Source organism: Cervus canadensis, chromosome 9, assembly GCF_019320065.1.
Source record: "Cervus canadensis isolate Bull #8, Minnesota chromosome 9, ASM1932006v1, whole genome shotgun sequence".
Lineage (NCBI taxonomy): Eukaryota > Metazoa > Chordata > Mammalia > Artiodactyla > Cervidae > Cervus > Cervus canadensis.
In genome coordinates this window covers 16514103-16534509 of record NC_057394.1, presented here as the reverse complement: position 1 = coordinate 16534509, position 20407 = coordinate 16514103, and the positions used below count along the sequence as shown (strand labels likewise).

The 20407-nt window shown below is 43.4% G+C and overlaps 1 protein-coding gene across 1 annotated transcript in view; it reads left to right on the top strand.

Moving 5' to 3' along the window:
- The first annotated feature begins 32 nt into the window (after window positions 1-32).
- The window catches only part of LOC122447238 (ATP-binding cassette sub-family C member 4-like), a 146828-nt gene continuing 126453 nt past the window's right edge, over window positions 33-20407 (top strand). Inside the window, exons 1-4 of the mRNA XM_043477774.1 lie at window positions 33-484; window positions 3891-4001; window positions 4710-4830; window positions 18794-19018. Coding sequence (XP_043333709.1) covers window positions 411-484; window positions 3891-4001; window positions 4710-4830; window positions 18794-19018 — 531 coding nt within the window. The 5' untranslated portion in view covers window positions 33-410. The remainder of the gene's footprint in view (window positions 485-3890; window positions 4002-4709; window positions 4831-18793; window positions 19019-20407) is intronic.

Genomic DNA, 20407 nt, shown 5'->3' with positions numbered 1-20407 from the left:
GTGTTATCTAGGGAGCTGGACTGGTTGTGCCCCGCAGTCAGCCTGCCTGCCTTTATCAAAGAGCTGGTAGCTTTTGCCTCTCACCTGCGTGGGGCTTCTGGAAGTGTCTACTTGGGTGTGTCTTGGTCCAGCAGCCCCACACGTGGCACGCTGCATCCATCCTATGCCTGTGGCAGACCTGCACAGAGTGGGTGCCTCAGAGGTGGACCCTGGAGGCTGCTCAGTCCTGGGAGGGGACCTGGTGCACAAAGGGTGCTCCACTCTCAGAAGCAGGTCTTCTCAGGCTCCGGCCCAGTGGACCTGTGGGGCAGCCACTCTCCAGCAACCCCGCGGGCGCCTCCAGGAGCAGCAGGAGCCCCACCGCCACCTAAGTAGGGCGACCCGGGTCTGTGTCCGCCTTGGCCAGCAAGATGCTGCCCGTGTCCCCGGAGGTGAAGACGAATCCGCTGCAGAAGGCGAACTTCTGCTCACGCCTGTTTGTCTGGTGAGTGACCCATCTGAGCTGTGACAATCACTGCGGGCACCTGCCTGACACTCCTGGCTTCTGTTGGGGACCAAGGGACAAGGAGAGGGTGCGCGCCTGGGGCCGGTGGCATTAGGGCTGGGAGGAGGACCCAGGGACCTGGTGTCCACCTTATCCAGCTGCCTCAGAACTGCTCAGCAGTTCACAGTCAGTTCTGAAATAAGCTGCAACTTTCACTCCAAACAAGCAGCTTATGAACAACTTTATCTAATCAGTGCCCTGCACCTTTGCCATCTTCCAGTAATGTCCCCACCTTTCCCAATGTTCCTTAAGTGAACATCGGAGTTCCAAATGCCCTGGGCTTCCTCTCTCCCTGGGATCCCTCTCTCCCCCAGTCATGACCATGTCTTTCTTTCTCTCCTTGCCTCCCTCCCTGTGTGGTTGACTGTTTGTCCTGGTACCTAGTTGTGGTCAATTTCATGTGAGTACAAAAGACAATTGTTTTCTATGAAATGAATGGGAAAACCATTTTGGAACACCTTTTGCTTTTTCCTGGGACACACAGCCAGGAGCAGACTGTCTATTTGACCACAGGCCCTTTCCCTATTGCAAATATCTCCACTTCCACCTTTGAGGACCAAACCCTTGGGATGGGGTCCCTGAAACCTGTGGGGTTTTATCCAGATCTCTAGCTCAGAGAAGCAGTGCATGGTCTTGATGTAGGTGGTCCTGTCCAGGAGTCCTATGGTCCTGAAACCACTGAAGGATCCCTGAGCTGGGAGGAAACACATAGATGAAAAGTGCTACAAAGAGCTGAAGCTCTTAAATGAAGTCTTCATCTAATAGTTGGGACTGCAGAAGGGCAGGCCTAAACCTCTGGATTTAATCATACTTGGGTGATTATTAGGTCTTTTGTTTCTCGACCCTTACCCATTCATCTTTCCCACAAACTCTGATACTTTTTTTATGGGACAGTCTAGGGGATCCCCACTGTTGCCTGGAGAATCCCATGGACGGAGGAGCCTGGTGGGCTGCAGTCCATGGGGTCGCTAAGAGTCGGACACGACTTCACTTTCACTTTCCACTTTCTTGCATTAGAGAAGGAAATGGCAACCCACTCCAGTGTTCTTGCCTGGAGAATCCCAGGGACGGGGGAACCTGGCAGGCTGCCATCTCTGGGGTCGCACAGAGTCAGACACGACTGAAGCACCTTAGCAGCAGCAGCAGCAGCAGGGGATCCCCAGGGGGATGGCAGTTCCTATGCTTGTTTTGATGGTGGTGTGTTCAGTGTATGTGGCTACATCTCTTGGCTATTTGATGGCCCTTAAGGAAAGAGCTCCTAGAAGAAGGAATATGTGTATGCTTCTGCTATGTCGCTTCAGTCGTGTCTGACTCTGTGCGACACTATGGACAGCAGCCCACCAGGCTTCTCTGTCCATGGGATTCTCTAGGCAAGAATACTGGAGTAGGTTGCCATTTCCTTCTCCAGAATATGTGTGTGGTTACCATAAATAATAGCAAAACAGACAAACATCTCCTTAACTTCAGGTAGGGTAAGAAACTCTCAAAGCACATTTTGTTTGTTGATTTTGAAAATGTATGTGGATAGAAATGGAAGGTGAAGACTTTGGTTTTGGTTGGCACCCATTTCCAGTTTTCCTGCTGGGGAGGAAAGAGCCTCTTGTTTCACACCTGAGGACACTGAAGCATAGAGGTTGAGTAAGTTGCCTACCATCACACAGCTAGTAAGCAGTGGAGTGGGATCTCAAGCCAGGCAGTTTGGTTCTGTAGTCTATGTTTCTTGTGTATGTAACTGCTGTGCTTGTCATGGAATTGGTTGCCTGGACTTGTGCCAGGGTTCTAGCCCAGGTTGAAACCCCTTATCAAGACGGGGGAGGTTCTTTTTCCACTCAGATTCCCACAACTAATAAGTAAACCGATGGTGAGATTGATAAAGCACAAGGTTTGCTCAGTGATGAAAGAATGGAGAAGCAGTGAATGCATAATGAGGCTCTGTGTCTACTGGAGGTTAGGTCTTCTGCCATTTGGGTCCTCCCTAGTTCTAATCAGTTCTTATTTTTCTCTTCCCTTTTATGATTAAGCTTGAAACTCAGATAAGAGCAGTTGGTTTCCATTCGAGGGAGGGGCAGGGACATAATTCTGGGGTAACAGCCTTTCCTTTTTACAGCTCATTATTCCTGAGGGACTCTGAAAGCATGAAGGTTGGTCTGATATTGCTTCCTGCTGAGCATGGGTGTTGTCATATGTTGGGTTAGAGGAGCAGAATTGTTCCTGATTCAACCAGAACAAATCTGATTGTCACCAGGCTAGAGTCCCAGTTGCCCATAGCCCAGAGTAAAGACCATCTGCAGGTTGACTGTGTTGGTTCTCCAGGAGATAAAACTGATGAGACAATTGAGGAATCATGGACCAACGAGCAAGAGAAAGACAGCAACTGTAGGGGTTCTAATGGCCTTAGAAGCTCAGGGAAGCTGGGAATCCTTCTTTTGAAACTGTCACAAATTTGTTCAGACAGGCCATTTTGACCTGAGTATTTAGCCAAGTGGCCTGTCTATTAAAAACAATTTTTTTCTTGTTGGAGTATAGTTGGTTTACAATGTTGTGTTAGTTTTAGGGATACAGCAAAGTGAATCAATTATACATATATCCACTTTAAAAAAAGATTCTTTTCTTTAAGAAAGAAAAAGGTAAATGCTATTACAGAGGATTGAGTAGAGTCCCCTCTGCTATACGGTAGGTTCTTACTAGTTATCTATTTTATATATGCTTCCTTGGAGACTCAGGCAGTAGAGAATCCAGCTGCAATGCAGGGACCTGGGTTAGATCCCTGGGTTGGGAAGATCCTGGAGAAGGAAATGGCAACCCACTTTGATATTCTTGCCTGGAGAATCCCATGGACAGAGAAGCTTAGCGGGTTACAGTTCATGGGGTTGCAAAGAGTTGGACATGAATATAGCAGTTTATATATGTCAATCACAGTCTCCACTAGCATCAACTAGCTATCCTTGAATCTGATACAGTTCAGAAGATTTAAGTCCCCAGTAATACAGGAACATATCTGCAGCCGTACCCACAATGGCCTTTCAGCTCTCTTCTGCATTCCTGAACCACTGTTACTTTATTTTCATTTCTAAATGTTTTATTTCCTTAATAATTAAAGCGGATGTACCATGTATGATCAGTAGGCCACAAACAGGCTTCTTTAATTAAGTTATATCATGTATAAGCCAGCATAACTTTCCTGTACCTAGAATGCGTGTGTGTGTTTGTAAGCACATGTCTAATTTCCACCATATCTTTATATATTTAAAATGTAGACTTTTTTAAAACAACATCCATGAATGTAAGATTCCAATTAGAGATGTGTAATTTGGATACATGTCACTCTCCTTTTAATGTTTAACAGGTGGCTAAACCCCTTGTTTAAAATTGGTCACAAACGGAAATTAGAACCAGATGACATGTACTCGGTGCTTCCGGAAGATCACTCCCAGCGCCTTGGAGAAGAGCTACAAGGGTGAGCACAGTCAGCAGGGAGACGGGAGGGAGAGTGAGAATTTCCACGTGGGGCTAAAGGTGTGGGGGAGGGGGTGTTGCCTTCCTCTGGGTTCTTCTGAGCCTCCTTCCCTGATACTCCATGCTCATCCACCTCAGGCTGACCCCAGGTTTAGTTTTGTTCAGTTCAGTTCAGTCACTCAGTCGTGTCCGACTCTTTGTGACCCCAATGGACTCCACCATGCCAGGCCTCCCTGTCCATCACCAACTCCCGGAGTTTACCCAAACTCATATCCATTGAATCGGTGATGCCATCCAACCATCTCATCCTCTGTCGTCCCCTTCTCCTCCTGCCTTCAATGTTTCCCAGCATCAGGGTCTTATCAAATGAGTCAGCTCTTTGCATCAGGTGGCCAAAGTATGGAGTTTCAGTTTCGACATCAGTCCTTCCAATGAACACTCAGGACTGATCTCCTTTAGGATGGACTGGTTGGATCTCCTTGCAGTCCAAGGGACTCTCAAGCCAACACCACAGTTCAAAAGCATCCATTCTTCGGCGCTCAGCATTCTTTATAGTCCAACTGTCACATCCATACATGACTACTGGAAAAACCATAGCCTTGACTAGATGAACCTTTGTTAGTGAAGGATTATTTTTCACTCTGGTCCCCTTCCCATTTTCCCTTTGGTGGACATGCTGTTTTTTACTGTGCTCTGTTTCTCATCACAGGTACTGGGATCAGGAAGTTGAGAGAGCCCAGAAAGATGCACAGGAGCCTTCCTTAATGAAAGCAATCATAAAGTGTTACTGGAAATCCTATTTAATTTGGGGATTGTTTACATTTCTTGAGGTAAAAGAGTTTCATACTGTGCATTGCTTTTTGATGTATGTATCTGAGCTCTGTGATGGACGGGACAGGTAGGGAGACAGGCCAGTAGTCTAAGGTCTGAGGATAAACCTTCTAGGAAACATGACAGAGCTCAGAGGTTGTATTTACCTCTGGAATGGACAAGGGCTGGACCTCCAGGGGTTACTATTTTTCTTTTAACTGATGAAAACAGTGTTGTGGAAGGATGACCTTGAAATAAAAGGCAGTTTATATTATGTTAGAAAGTTCCTGGTGCTCAGTATAAACGCTGACTGATCTTTGACCAAAAGAAGAGTCCAGCAGCCTCAGGCAATATGTACCCTGTGATTTAGAGGGAGGTAATTTGGACCCGAGCCCAGAGTAATATACATTTTATGGCTCTCTTGTTATAATTTAACAAGGTAAAAGTTGTTACCTTGACCAGGTCACATCTGATAAATGCTTTTCTAAGAAGATACCATCACCTTTCCTCTTCCAGGGGAACAGAACCCAGGGCCCTGCATCTGCACTGGAGCCGCCCAGAACTCCTAAGAGCATACCTTTCCCCAGGCCGCCCCCTTTCCCGTGGGCTGGCACTGTGAGCCAAAGCCCCCGAGGGGAGGAGCTCCAGCTTCACCGCGAATTCTCTGCACCCTCCATGCTGGTTTCTGTCCTGGCTGTGGGGTTGATTTCTGGTTGAGTCTTGGTAGCTGGCATTGGCAGAGGGTGTAGGAGGGGATGTGCAGGGCAAACCAGAGACAGAAAGCCATGAGGTCAGTGACCTCCATGACCCTGAAGATCCTGGGTCAAGACCCCCCAGAGGACAGTCCCCCTGGGGACACAGTGCCGGCAGCCCCCTGCTCTGGCTGACCTGCTGGGGGTCTGCTGCAGACCCCCTGGGTGGCTCGTGCTCTCCGTGGTCCCTTAGCGCTGCCTTAGGGACACGGGCGGGCTGTGAGTGTGTGAGCAGGAGGGGTGGAAGAGGCAGCTGCTGTGAAAGGGGGGTTTTAGGTGGAGAAGGTGGTGAGTTGTCATCAGTATGTTGAGAATGGGTCAGGTTGTTTACAGGTGGGTGGCGTGGCTCTTGTTTAAAGGCTGTGTTGTACTGAAGGGCACTGCAGGCAGTGAGCAGCTGGGTAGGTGAAGTTTGACCCACATAACTGGACTGACAGAGAATCTGTCAGCTCCAAGGTGATTGGATGGTCTTGGGAGATGGAGTTCTCTTTGATGATAAAAGTGGATTGGCCATTGTGCCAGAGGGTGGGACAGGCATGTGGGACAGAATGCCACCTTAGAGAGGGCACTGACCACCTAGGTACCTTAGTGCCTTGTGAAGGGCAGGGGGTGGGAGAGGGAGCAGGAACCCTTCAGGCTGTCCCAGCCCTTCTTTGTCCCAGGTGTAGCTGTCCCAGTCATGGTATTTCCGCATAGTCACAGTAAGTCTGTTTGAAATACACAGGTGGCAAGCCTGTGCGGCCTGTTTGTGCAGGATTTCCTGACCTCACACAGCGGAGCTCTCATGAATTCTGCTTATCAGGAAACCCTGGGGCCTCAGTGTCTGCCTGTGGCTCATCCCAGGTGCCTGGTTGGATGAGAGGTCTCCGGGTTTAATGTTGGATCATATTCTTGAGCAGGTCTTTCTCTGCTGTCCCTGGCCCTCTAGTTTCTCTTTAGTACCAGATGCTAAAGAAACTTGAAGGCAAGTGGGTCTCAAAGCAGAGCCCATGTGGCTGGGTTTGAACTGAACTTCTGGGTTTTTTTTGCTATTCTTGGTTATTGGCTCCTTGGGTGGGGTCACTAAGACTTGGATGGATCCCATCCTAATATGAGCTTTGGATCATGGCTCTGGCAGCTCATGAGAGAAGCAGACATGGACACTGAGGCCGCAGGATCTGGGGTTCTTCCTGAGAGGGATCTGCCCCACTGTGGTGCGGGGTGTGTTGATTTCAAAGTTGTCCAGCCCCTGGAATATATCCTGCTGAAAGTGAAAGTGTTAGTTGCTCAGTTGGTCTGTCTCTTTATTACCCCATGGACTGTAGCCCACCAGGCTCCTCTGCCCATGGAATTCTCCAGGCAAGAATACTGGAGTGGGTTGCCATTTCCTTCTCCAGGGGATCTTCCTGACCCAGGGATCAAACCCGGATCTCCTGCATTGCAGGCAGATTCTTTACCATCTGAGCCACTTGAAGGGTCAAGGAAGGTCCCTGAGGACTGCACAAGGTGCAACTGGTAAAGCCCTGACCCCTCTTTTAGGAGCTTGGTTGTTGGGTGGTCATGGTGGAGAAGTGGGGAGTAGAGGACCTTGAATGTAGGGGCTCATCTGTGTAGTAGTACTGCTAGTACTAGTAGCAGTAGTAGTTAGTTAAATAATAGATTTTATGAAGCAACTTCCCATGTTGTGATCTATCTCTACTGCTTGTTGGTCTTTGTATGTTAGACAGTGGAAGATCTAAACTCAGCTTATAGTTCTCTAAAACACAATCATGTTTCCTTGGTGACCTCCAGCCCTCTTTCAATTTTTTGGCTGCACAGAACACCCTGTGAATCATCCATCATCCCAGGCAGTGTTGTCTTACCACCCACAGAACAAGCAGGGCCTCCCAGGTACTCCTGGCAGCACCTTTGGGATAAAGCAGGGTGACACCAGTCCAGGGTGAGGCTTTTAGGGTTTTAGGATTTTGAGATATGAAAATGTCTGTCCTATGAGAAGTGAGGAGTATCTCTACTGCTCAGAGAAACAAGTACCAGGCTGTGGAGCCCTTGGAGGTCACCCCTATTTAGAACAGAACAACCAGAGAGTTCCCAGCACCCCTGGACCCTGTGTGCACCTCCACGGGGACCACAGGTGGGGAGGACAGGTCTCTGCCTGTCTAGTGCCCTCAGGGTGGAGAGGAGGAGCCTGAAGTCTCTGCTTGGATCAGAGACACAGAGACCACCGCCCAGGTCATCAGGGCTTCTCTCTGAGAGGTGAGATCTCCACCTGCTGGTATGTAAGTGGGGTGACCTCAGAAAGCCAGAGTGGGTCCACCCAGTCCCTTCCCCTGAGAGGGGAGGAGCGGCCGGGAATTATGTCCTCTTCCCAGGACCCTAAGAATTTGCCTGATCCTGTCCAGTCACTTGGCCTTTGTCTGAGGCCACTTTTGCTGGTGGTCTCTGGTCCAGGTGGAGGCCGTGGGAAGCACATGTGTGTGTAAACCTTCACTCTGGAGCTCAGCTGATGGGCAGGAAGGAAACAGAATCCTCTGTGTCCCGCAGTGGGCTTTGTGCCTGGACTCAGGGCTGGTTCCCCAGGAGCTAAGTGGGCTTTGCGTTTATTTCCCAACCCTTTCTTCCATGTGTCGCTCACTTTGCTCAACCCAGGAGACTAAGGAGTGTCTGCTGGTGGCAAAGATACTGTGGGCTGAGAGCAACCACTGAGGACCACATGGCAAGGGAGAGCAGGAGGGGGCGTTGAGCGAAGCAGACAGGGATCTGCAGAGCAGACCTGCTGTGTGTGCCCTGCTGGTTCCTGAGAGCTTAGCATTAGCCATTACCTGTTAGTAATATACACAGTGATGACCTTGACTTATAAATGAGGGTGATGCTTTTCAATCTATTTTCTTTTCATTTTCTAAGCATATGTAAGTTTTTATTGCAAATTAAAAGAGTTTTGAAAATTGAAGTATGATTGGATTATAATGTTTTTTAGTTTCTGGTATATATCACTAGAGATTTAATATTTGATACAGTACATAGTAATTTTAGTTACCAACTGTCACCATACAAAGTTATTCCAATATTATTGAGTATATTTCCTATGTTGTATATTACAATCCTGCAATTTATTTTATTTTATTTATTTATCTTTTGCCCCCAACCCCCTTTTATTTATTTTATAATTTCGTGTTTGTACCTTTTAAGTTTCCTCACCTATTTGACTTGTTCACTTCACCCCCCTGAATCCATTTTCTTTAAGTAGTCAGGGAGGTAGGTGACTCTTTTTTAAAAGACTGCATTCATAATGGTTAAAAATTTTAGCAATCTGCTTAGAAGTGAAACTTTAATTGCAGTCTAGAAAATTTGGCTTTTACACATGATTTTTCTCAAGAGTTCTTGTTCTACTATGATCACCTGTAAGCAGCAATAAGTTTTCTAAGCCTTTTGTGAAACCAGCCTCTGCCATTATGAATAAAATCTCTGCCCCGGACTTCTGTTATTAAAAATGATGAAATGATTTCAGATCACTTTGAGATGTTGTAGATCATTTAGTTGTTTCAGGATTCCTCTGAGGGAGGCAAGGCAGGTATTTCCATAGATAAGGACCTGGAGGCTTAGGAGGGCATAAGAGAGGCCTGGAGCCATGTGACTTTCAGGTAGCCACCTGGTTTCTGAAGCACAGAATGTTCTGATTCCCAGACCAGTGTTCTCTGCATCATGTCCTGAGGCTTCCTCTCCTCCCACAGCCTCCACTGAGGCTCAGAGTCAAGAGGTGTTTTCCTAACAGCAGCTCTCAGCTTCTCTGTCAACTGCTTCCTATAGAGTTTTGTTTTATTTTGTTTCCCGTAGATTTTTAAGAACATTTAAAAAATATACAAGTAGAAATTGAAGGGTAACACGATGTGTCACAGCAGAATAGGGCTCTCTGGCAGAAAGATTGTTGTGAGTTGATTCTTTTTTTGAGAAATAGACACAGGAGAAACTTTGAAGACAGAGTAGAAGTTACTCTTCTGTGAGGGACATTTACATTGATAAAGAAAATCTCCATTTGTAAGGGTGTCTCCCTCTCTATTGGGTAGATCACCAGGAGAAGGGAAAGGCTACCCACTCCAGTATTCTCTCCTGGAGAATTCCATGGACTGTATAGTCTATGGGATCGCAAAGAATCAGACATGACTGAGCGACTTTCACTTCACTTTTCACTCTCTCTCTGTACCAGAAAGAGAAGGATGGGTCTAAATCACAGCAGAATCCTGTTGAAGGACAGTCTTCAAGAAGAATGAAATCTGCATAACAAACCCAACCCTACCCTAGTTTAAGCTGCTTTTCCTGTTATACTCTCATAGGTGCTTGCTCACCTTTTCTTTTGTCTTTAGCTAGAGATGGCATTTAAGGTGGTGGCTTGGGCCATCTCAGGGAGTTACTTAGTTCATCTTAATATTTCCCATGTATATCAGAAATATACATGTTAATAAACTTCTGTTTTATTTTCTCTTGTTATTTTGTCATTTATCTGGACTTCCCTCGTGGTTCAGTGGTAAAGAACTCATCTACCAATGCCGGAGACAAAAGTTCAATCCCTGAGTTGGGAAGATCCCCTGGAGGAGGAAGTGACAACCCACTTCAGTACTCTTGCCTGGGAAATCCCATGGACAGAGGAGCCTGGCGGGCTACAGACCATGGGATTGCAGACAGTCAGACACAACTTAATGACTAAACAATAATAATCAGCTAAGAACTCAGAAGGGTACAGGGAAATGTAATCTTAAGTCAGCTTCAATAATTGCCATAATGAGTAGTCTTGATTCATCTGAACCCCTACTTGCTATCCATGTCCAAGATTATTTTAAAGCAATTCCAAGACATCATACCATTTTTATCCATAAATATTTTGGTATGTATCTTTAAAAGATGCAAAATCTCCCTCCCCACTAAACATATTAACATAAACATTATTATTATTATACATAAATACTAACTTTAATATCATCAATATCTAGCCAGGACTAATAGTTGTCTTCTCCCCCGCCCCTTGCTGTTGGAAGCAGTATTAAATAAGGTACATTGGGCTGACATAGGTTATACAGATTGCTTTTCTGTTCCCCTCCACCCTGTGCCTCTAGGTTGTTTGTCCTGTAGAGATTCCCACAGCCTGGATTTGGCTGATTGCTTTTCCCCCTGTGTCAATTAACATGTTCCTCTGGCACCTTAGGTTGGTGTTTAGGTCTAGAACTTTGAGGTAACTCATTTGGATTTCTTCCACCCCTTTCTTCTGTGTAGGAGGTAGGGTTGTATACCTTCCTTATGAGATACATAACATTGTTTTTGTGTGTGTGTGATATTAGGAGCTATTCATGATCCTTGCTCAAGGTCTATTAATTCATTAAGCATTGCAAAATGAGGATGTTCTAAGCTCTTTGGTTAACCCTGAGCTATATATACTATTTATAGGAAGAGTAGGGGAAATTAATTTTTTCACTTTTAAAACCTGTTTTCAGAATGATGCGTTGGTTCTCCTCTGGGGCTAGTGAATTTTTATTGTTGTTTGGTTTGGTTTTGTGAATGTCAGTTTGAGCTCATGGATTTAAGTGTTTCTGATCTGCTTCAGTCCATTTCATTTGTTATGCTTGTGCCAACCTTGGCCATCTTTGGGCAGTGGGAGTCTATTCAGGTTGGGTCCTAAGTCTTTTGCACATACTCTAGAGGTCTTTGCTAATTTTTTTGTTTTGTTTTGTTTTTGGTTTCTGGTGTGACAAGATGTTTCTAGCTCCTTTTGTATAGCATTTGTTCCAGCCCTGGAATCATCCATTTCTCCAAGCAGCCGTTTTCTTTTAGTGTGAAATGGTATTTAAATACTATAGTCTAGGTACTAGATGTGCTTATTATGCTTGGTTATTGTTTCTTGGCTTTTTCATTAGACAAAGTTAAGAATACATTTTTTTAAGGTAAATAAATATGTTTACATGGGTATTTCCAATCCAAGTCAGATGCAGGTCACTAGCGTTTTTACTTTATCTTATTGTTCTTACATCTGTATCTCTTTTCTCCCATCATCTATTCTTTGTCCCATGTCTAAGCCAAATTCTCAATGATATCAACATAATTATTCATTTGTTTTACCTATAATGTGACTTCTGAAAACAATTAAAAAGTTTTTTTTTGTAGTTCATACTGTCTTTAGGTGGGTGTATCACACAGAGGTTGTGTTTTCACATAATTTTGTTTAAAACCACTTTTGATAGTTCTTTTTTGTATGGCTCTCTCAGCCAAAAGGATGGGTACATATTTAGGTACTTTTGCTTAATTCTACTTTGAAATTTTAGGAATTGCTTTTTTAAAAATTGCTTTATAATTATAATTCTGTATAGTATTTTCATGATTCCAAGATCTAGAAAAGGCTATTTTCAAACAAGGTTAGCTCAATTTTAACTCTCCTTCTCCTTTTAGAGGTAACTTTCATTCTTCTTTTAGAGGTAACTTCTTCTTTTAGAGGTAACTTTCCAGGCTAACTTTGATTAATCTTTTTATTAATATTTTTAAAATATAGTCTTTCCTGAACATTTTATTTTTCCCACTGTGCAAAGTGAAAATTTCTTATTTTGTCACTGTAATCTCTGGATTTGGATTTATAAGGATTTTTCTAGAAGCATGTAATGTGTCATGCAACTCTGGTTACAACTTTGTGACCCTTGTAACTCCTTCAGAGCAGGTCTGTAGCCATTCCAGGCTCAGATGCCAAGACAGTGCAAGAGTTGAGGTTAGCAGATGCTTATATGGGGCTAGTTTCTGCATCCAGAATCTACAGGGGGAGGAAACTTCTACATCCTAAACAGTTGAACCTAACCAGTTTCTGGAGGCTGGGCCTCAAGGTGTCCAGTCAAGTTCAGTTGTTCAGTTGTGTCTGACTCTTTGCAACCCCATAGACTGCAGCATGTCAGGCTTCCCTGTCCATCACCAACTCCGAGAGCTTGCTCAAACTCATGTCCAGTGAGTTGGAGATGCCATCCAACAATCTTATCCACTGTCACCCTCTTCTCCTACTGCCTTCAATATTTCCCAGCATCAGAGTCTTTTCCAATGAGTCAGTTCTTTGCATCAGGTAACTAAAGTATTGGAGCTTCAGCTTCAGCATCAGTCTTTCCAATGAATATTCAGGACTGATTTCCTTTAAGATTGACTGGTTGGATCTCCTTGCAGTCCAAGGGACTCTCAAGAGTCCTCTCCAATACCACAGTTCAAAAGCATCAATTCTTTGATGCTCAGCTTTCTTTATCATCCAACTGTCACAGCCATACATGACTACTGGAAAAATCATAGCTCTGACTAGATGGACCTTTGTTGGCAAAGTAATATCTCTGCTTTTTAATATGCTGTCAAGGTTGGTCATAGCTTTTCTTCCAAGGAGCAAGCGTCTTTTAATTTCATGACTGCAGTCACCATCTGCTGTGATTTTTGGAGCCCAAAATCACTGTAGTTGGAACTCCAGTCACATCTGCAGTGACAGTGGGCCTCGGGTGTCATAGTACATTTATCCCCTCCCAGGTGATGCTAAGGTGCAGTCAGGATGAAGACCACTGTGTAAAAGATGAGTGAAGGCTAGAATATCTCAAATCTTGATGGTTATGATTTCCCTAGATTGACTGCTTTCCTCCTTATCTCTGGATTTTTCTCAACTCTACATTTTGTCACCTTTCCCCCAGTTCTAAAGAATAACTGCCTATTCATTTTTTTCCTGCAAGCCACACTTTTCTGCTTATATGTTTCACTCAAGCATTTTTCTTTGATAGCCTTTTTTGTGGGGAAGTTGGGTAAGAAATATTTTATGTACATTAATGTGAAGATGAAATTCTACCTATTGCGGAAGTTCTAGCATCTAACCTAGCCATGTAAGAGGTTACCCTAAGAGAAAGAGGTGGAACCCAATCCCAGGTGCTTTCAGGAGGCTAAGTGCCAAGGACTCTATTAAGAAATGTCTACCTCGAGCTTCTTTGGTAGTCCAGTGGTTAAGACTCCCAGCCCCCAATGCATATGCCAAGGTTTTTGACCCCTGGTCAGGAAACTAAAATTTTGCATGCCACATTGTATGGCCAAAATAAAAAAAATTCTGCCTTAGAGACTCAGACTCTCAGAGAACCCTGAATAACAGATGCTAAAATAGGCTCTTTTAAAGGTCATTTATAATTTGAATTGTGAAGAATTCTTGTCAAAGGATAAGAACTATGTTCTCTATTGGTTTGTGTAAAGAATATACATGTGGTCATAGATTGATATCAAAGAGGAAGGGTTTAAGGGGACAAAGTTTGACCTTGTTCCTGCTTATCCAAAAAGTTTTATATGGGTAATTTCATAGTTGATAATGAATATTTTCTCAGTTGTTTTATTTCTTATTAGTTGAAGGTGAGAATCGGGAATGTACAGATGAGGGAATTCCTCGGTGGTGTCTGCCCGCACCAGTGTACACGTGTAGGGGCGGCTCCGGGGAATGGCTGCCGCCAGTGTCTGTGTCCCCAGGGTGAGCCATAGCCACTCCTTGCCTCTCTGAGAGACTCTCCAAGGCAAGCAGAGTGTTCTGAAATTGAACTTTTCCTTGGGATTCACACCACTGTTTTATTTGGAGTTAATACTTGGAACAGAGCATCAAGCATATGCAGGAGTTAATCTTCTGGCAGCTGGAAAATCTTTTGCCTGGTTTGCCTCAGCCAGTTTTACCAAATATCAGAAATGGAAACACTCATAGATTACAAATGCTGCTGCCAGCTGTCCTGCTAAATGACTCTTCATCTCTAACCTTTCCTTGTGTGTGGAGATGATGGATTTACTCAGTCTACCTTTGATGGCCTCAGTCACTTCTGCCCTATGTGTTCTGGAAGCTTTGAAGAATCATATTTAATATGTGTATTCTTATTCTCTATATGTACTTTGGGGTAGGTTTTGTTTTCACAATTTTGTGCTATTCACTATTTTGCTTTCTATTTTTTTTGAGAGAATTAACTAGAAAATGGTTTTTTACTTGCTGTTATTTTTCAGTCATTTCTGTTAAGTCACTGAGTCATGTCCAACTCTTTGCAACCCCATGGACTGCAGCACGCCAGGCCTCCCTGTTCATCACCAACCCCTGGACAACTCAAACTCATGTCCATTGAGTCAGTGATGCCATCCAACCATCTCACCCTCTGTCGTCCCCTTCTCCTCCTGCCTTCAATCTTTCCCAGCAGCAGGTTCTTTTCCAGTGAGTCAATTCTTTGCATCAAGTAGCCAAAGTATTGGAGTTTCAGCTTCAGCATCAGTCCTTCCAATGAATGTTCAGGACTGATTTCCTTTAGGATCACTTGGTTGGATCTACTTGCAGTCCAAGGGAATCTCAAGAGTCTTCTCCAACACCACAGTTCAAAAGCATCAAATCTTCAGCGTTCAGCTTTCTGTATAGACAAACTCTCGCATCCATAAATGACTACTAGGAAAACCATAGCTCACACCTTTGTTGGCAAAGTAATATCTCTGCTTTTAGTATGCTGTCTAGGTTGCTCATAGCTTTTCTTCCAAGGAGCAAGCATCTTTTAATTTCATGGCTGCAGTCACCATCTGTAGTGACTTTGGAGCCTGAGAAAATAAAGTCTCTCACTATTTCCACTTTTCTCCATCTATTTGCCACGAAGTGATAGGACCAGATGCCATGATCTTAGTTTTCTGAATGTTGAGCTTTAAGCCAACTTTTTCACTCTCCTCTTTCACTTTTATCAAGAGGCTTTTTAGTTATTCACTTTCTGCCATAAAGGTGGTGTCATCTGCATATCTGAGGTTATTGATATTTCTCCTGGTGATCTTGATTCTAGCTTGCGCTTCATTCAGCCCAGCATTTCTCATGATGTACTCTGCATATAAGTTAAATAAGCAGGGTGACAATATACAGTCTTGATGTACTCCTTTCCCTATTTGGAACCAGTCTGTTGTTCCATGTCAAGTTCTAACTGTTGCTTCCTGATCTGAATACAGATTTCTCAAGAGACAGGTCAGGTGGTCTGATATTCCCATCTTTTGAAGAATTTTCCAGATTTTGTTGTGGTCCACACAGTCAAAGGCTTTGGCATAGTTGATAAAGCAGAAGTAGATGTTTTTCTGGAACTCTCTTGCTTTTTTGATGATCCAATGGGTGTTGCAATTTGATCTCTGGTTCCTTTACCTTTTCTAAATCTAGCTTGGACATCTAGAAGTTCATGGTTCATGTGCTGTTGAAACCTGGCTTGGAGAATTTCGAGCATTACTTTACTAGTGTGTGAGATGAGTGCAATTGTGTGGTAGTTTGAGCATTCTTTGACATTGCCTTTCTTTGGCATTGGAATGAAAACTGATCTTTTCCAATCCTGTGGCCACTGCTGAGTTTTCCAAATTTGCTGGCATGTTGAGTGCAGCACTTTCACAGCATCATCTTTTAGGATTTGAAATAGCTCAACTGCAATTCCATCACCTCCACTAGCTTTGTTCATAGTGATACTTCCATATTTTTCAGTATGTAGTATAATGTCAATTTTCTATTTTCAATAGTTGCAATTTATGCCAGAATGGAAATTCCTTATACATTTCTTTCCTTGTACTTCTAAATCATCACTTCTAAATCACCATTACTTCTCCTTGCTGCAAAGTCATGTATGTGTGCTGATTCATTCAGTTGTGTCTGATTCTCTGTGACCCCATGGACAGTAGCCCACCATGCTCCTCTATCCATGGGATTTTCCTGGCTAGAATACTGGAATGGGTTGCCATTTTCTCCTTCAGTGGATCTTCCCAACTCAGGGGTCAAATCTGCATCTCCTGTGTCTCCTGCATTGCAGTTGGATTCTTTACCACTGAGCCATGGGAGGAAGTCCTAAAACAGTGCTTGAAAATAACAAATGATTCTCCTCCCAGATTGCATCAGATCAAAGAAACAGGTCATGATTGACAACCTTTATTATCTTTTTGAAATTTTCTATCCCAAATAAAGAAAAATCATTATCAAGAAAAAAAAATAAAAGACTTGGCAGATGAGTGGAAGGTATGAGCTATGAAGTAACATTATACCTTAATGAGGCTGTTTGCTAAATTTTTTTTTTAAATATTTATTTATTTGGCTGTGCTGAGTCTTAGTTGCAGCATATGGGATCTAGTTCCCCATCCAGGGACCTCACCTAGGTCCCCTGCATTGGGAGTGTGGAGTCTTAGCCACTGGACCACCAGAGAAGTCCCTCAAATGGGTTATTAAATACTGTTTCTCAGCGAACAAATCCAGATATGTTTAGGCAGTAGTAATCTGCCTTTATTTGCACTCTTTTTTGATGGATTTGCTGCATTATCCATATTCTCTTTGGTGTGTGACATTACTCTTATTTCTTCTGTAATTATAAGGATGTTAGGCTCAAGTGGAGACCCGAGTAACAGGTAACAGTGATTCCCACAGAGAATCATAAGTTTCAGGAAAGTTTTGGATGGCAGATATTACTGCTGGGCTTCTGGTGGTTTGTGGCTCCACCACTGGACTGCCCTTGGCGGCACCTGGGTTAGGACTGCCCGTATGTACAGTTTGATGTTCTTGCTTCTCTATGTGGGCTTCCACATTTCCATCTCAGGAAACTATAAACAGTGTGGTTGACAATCCACTGTATGGAGGACTCTTCCATGATCTCTCTATGCCACTTGGGATGGATGACAGGACACGGTGGAAATGTATCAGAACTCATCATTTTACTCAGGTCTGATCATCTTACTTCTTCAGCTAAATAGTGTTCCCTTTATCCTCTATAGTAGATGAATATTTCCCTGACTTCATGGAAGGAGAGGCAGTTGGTACAGCCTGTGAATGTGTGTGTGTGTGCATGCATGTGTGCATCTGTGTAGAACAAGACAGGAATGCTGAGGTCTAATGAGACACCCATATGAAGGATGGGGACATCTTGTGATAAATAGATCAGGCACTACGTGGCTGAGCAGAAAATGCTTAGATTTTTTGGTGTTTGGTGTTTATGGATTCTCCTTCTCTTCCTTTTGTGTGTGCGTGTTCCTCAGCTTTGGACAGACAGAAGAGAGCTAGCAAAGCAAACCTGTCAGTTGCTACCTCTGTCTGTGTTAGTAAGGTGGGATTGCCAAAAAGGAGAAGCCCTGTTGCTGAAAGACTTCCAAACTTTTGGCGTTTTGTCTTTCCAGAAGTCTGTGGAGGAAATGATGTTGAGGGTCAAGATGCTTATTTTGGTGACTTGGATCCATTGACTGTTTGGTTTTCTTTGATGGTGGAGAAGGAAGGGGACCTGGGGAGAAGGGGACCTTCAAGGAGGGACTAGAGAGAGGAAGTACGTTGTGGGATGGAATGACTGTTTGGCAGGGTGGGTAAGTGTTGCTGTTTCTTTGCCTTTTTCTTTGGGAAAGAATCTTACTTTCCCTAAGTCTTACTCAGGGTGGAAGCCTCATTGCACCCTGTGTCAATTGGTTTGCCTTGGGGAATAGATGATTGGGAACATTTCTTCCAAACCACCAACTGCAATGGATGGTGGATGAAGAACCACGGAAGACATAATTTTTAGCTTGGCCTCCACCATGTTTTATTTTTTACTCCAGGGGTCATTCCAGCTTCTAGGGGATAGAGGCACATTGAGGCAGTGCTCTTAGGAGCTAAGAGCCTGTAGAGCTCCCAAGTCTGGTTTCTTTGTGGTACTCCAACCAAAGCTGGCTTCCATTCCCTTGATCTACATGTGGAGTTTGGGGTAGAAAAGAGTGGGTGTGTTTGTTTCCGTGTCTCACTTCATAAAGATTCATGAATAAGTTGATAAAAGTGTGTCTCTCATACATGAACCACATTGACTTTCTACTGGGCTGGGACATTGAGAGTACAGGGGACAGGGGCAGACTGCCAGCAGGCTTGTTCCTATGGAAGCAGATTTCTTACTCTTCTTCTGCCACCTTTTTCTTACTCATCTTAAGGCTCACTTGGTATTGTGGCTTCTAAATGACTTCTAAAGCACTGTTTGTGCTATTTACTGAGGATCCACAGTGCACTAAGCACAATGTACTAAGGCTTTACTATCTTTGAATGTAAAATTTTGCCTTAAGGTTAAAACTGTTGTCTGCTTGTCTTACAGGAGATAGTAGATCGTAGATCTGTGTATTTTTCTTTTAAATTAGCCATGAATGTAGCATTTTGTCAAAATGTATTTTTAGCATGCTAATGCTAAAAGTTAATCTTGTGTTAAAAAAAAAAAAAAACCTGACATTTCTAATTAAGGCTTTTTTTCTTTTCTTTCAGGAAGGCACCAGAGTGGTTCAACCTATATTTTTGGGGAAAATGATTAGTTATGTTGAAGACTATGATCCCACTGATTCTGCTGCTTTGCACGAAGCCTATGGCTATGCAGCAGGGCTGAGCGCCTGCGTGCTCGTGTGGGCTGTTCTGCACCACTTGTACTTCTATCACATTCAGCGTGTGGGGATGAGGCTGAGAGTAGCCGTGTGCCATATGATCTACCGCAAGGTGAGTGTCACTCGGTACCTTGGTGTGTATCTCCCCTGAGGCATCGGAAACATTTGGGGAAAGTTTCGTGTAAATTAAACATCTTGTAACAGGGATCATTTACACCTTCCTAGAGAAGCTTGCTTGGAGAAGGCAATGGTACCCCACTCCACTACTCTTGCCTGGAAAATCCCATGGACAGAGGAGCCTGGTAGGCTGCAGTCCATGAGGTCGCTAAGAGTCGGACACGACTGAGTGACTTAACTTTCACTTTTCACTTTCATGCATTGGAGAAGGGAATGGCAACCCACTCCAGTGTTCTTGCCTGGAGAATCCCAGGGATGGGGGAGCCTGGTGGGCTGCAGTCTATGGGGTCACACAGAGTTGGACACGACTGAAGTGACTTAGCAGCAGCAGCAGGGAAGCTTGCTATTTGCATCAAGCCAAGTTGGTTGTTACTGAAGCAAACTTTACCAATTAATAATGAAAAGTTTTCTTTTGAGATCAAGTGAGGGCTTCCCTTGACAACTTTCAACCATAGACTGCTGCATAATACCCACTAAATTTGTAGTGAAAATATTAAATTAATATTTAAAAATAAGTATCAAAAATGGAAAGATGATCTTCAATGTCTTCATGCCTAAATCCCATAGTGGCATTTATGGAAACTTTTTGTGATTGTTCATTAAAACCTTTGTTTACATCAAATTTGTATTTAAAAGTGAATTTCAGTAATTGGATCTAAGAAATTAAATCTAGAAACAGAGAATGTATTTGAGAAAGGAAATGATTATAATTTTAAAAGACCCATCTAATTATATTCAATATAATTATGTTAACTAAAGAAAAATATAAAGAAAATTCATGTCAAATATAGACTCACACTCTAGATTTTATAGACATGATTGTTTTTAATGGTATTAAATAAAATAGTGAGGTATTTGAGATAATGGAGAAGGAAATGGCAACCCACTCCAGTATTGTTGCCTGGAAAATTCCATGGACAGAGGAGCTTGGTGAGTTACAGTCCATAGGGTCACAAAGAGTTGGACACAACTGAGTGACTGAAGACACATTTGAGATAAAACTTGAAATTTTACACTGTTTTGTTAATTCTAGAAAGAATTTGTTGCTTTTCATTTAGGCTATTTTAATACAATATTTCCTTTTCTCTTTAGTGTACATTATAGCACTTTTAATAAGAACTGATTTAATGTGTTCATTGATTTTGTATTAAGGAATGCCATGAGATTATTTCGTAGTTTATCCTGGTCTAAAGTAGTATAAAAGGAATAAGGACTTCAGGTATCTTTACAAAAGTATTACCGCAGATATATCAGTGTCAAGAGCTGAAGGGCTTGTGTAAACTTGATCCTGGATACCTTTTGCCTTAGACCATTTGCTTAAAAA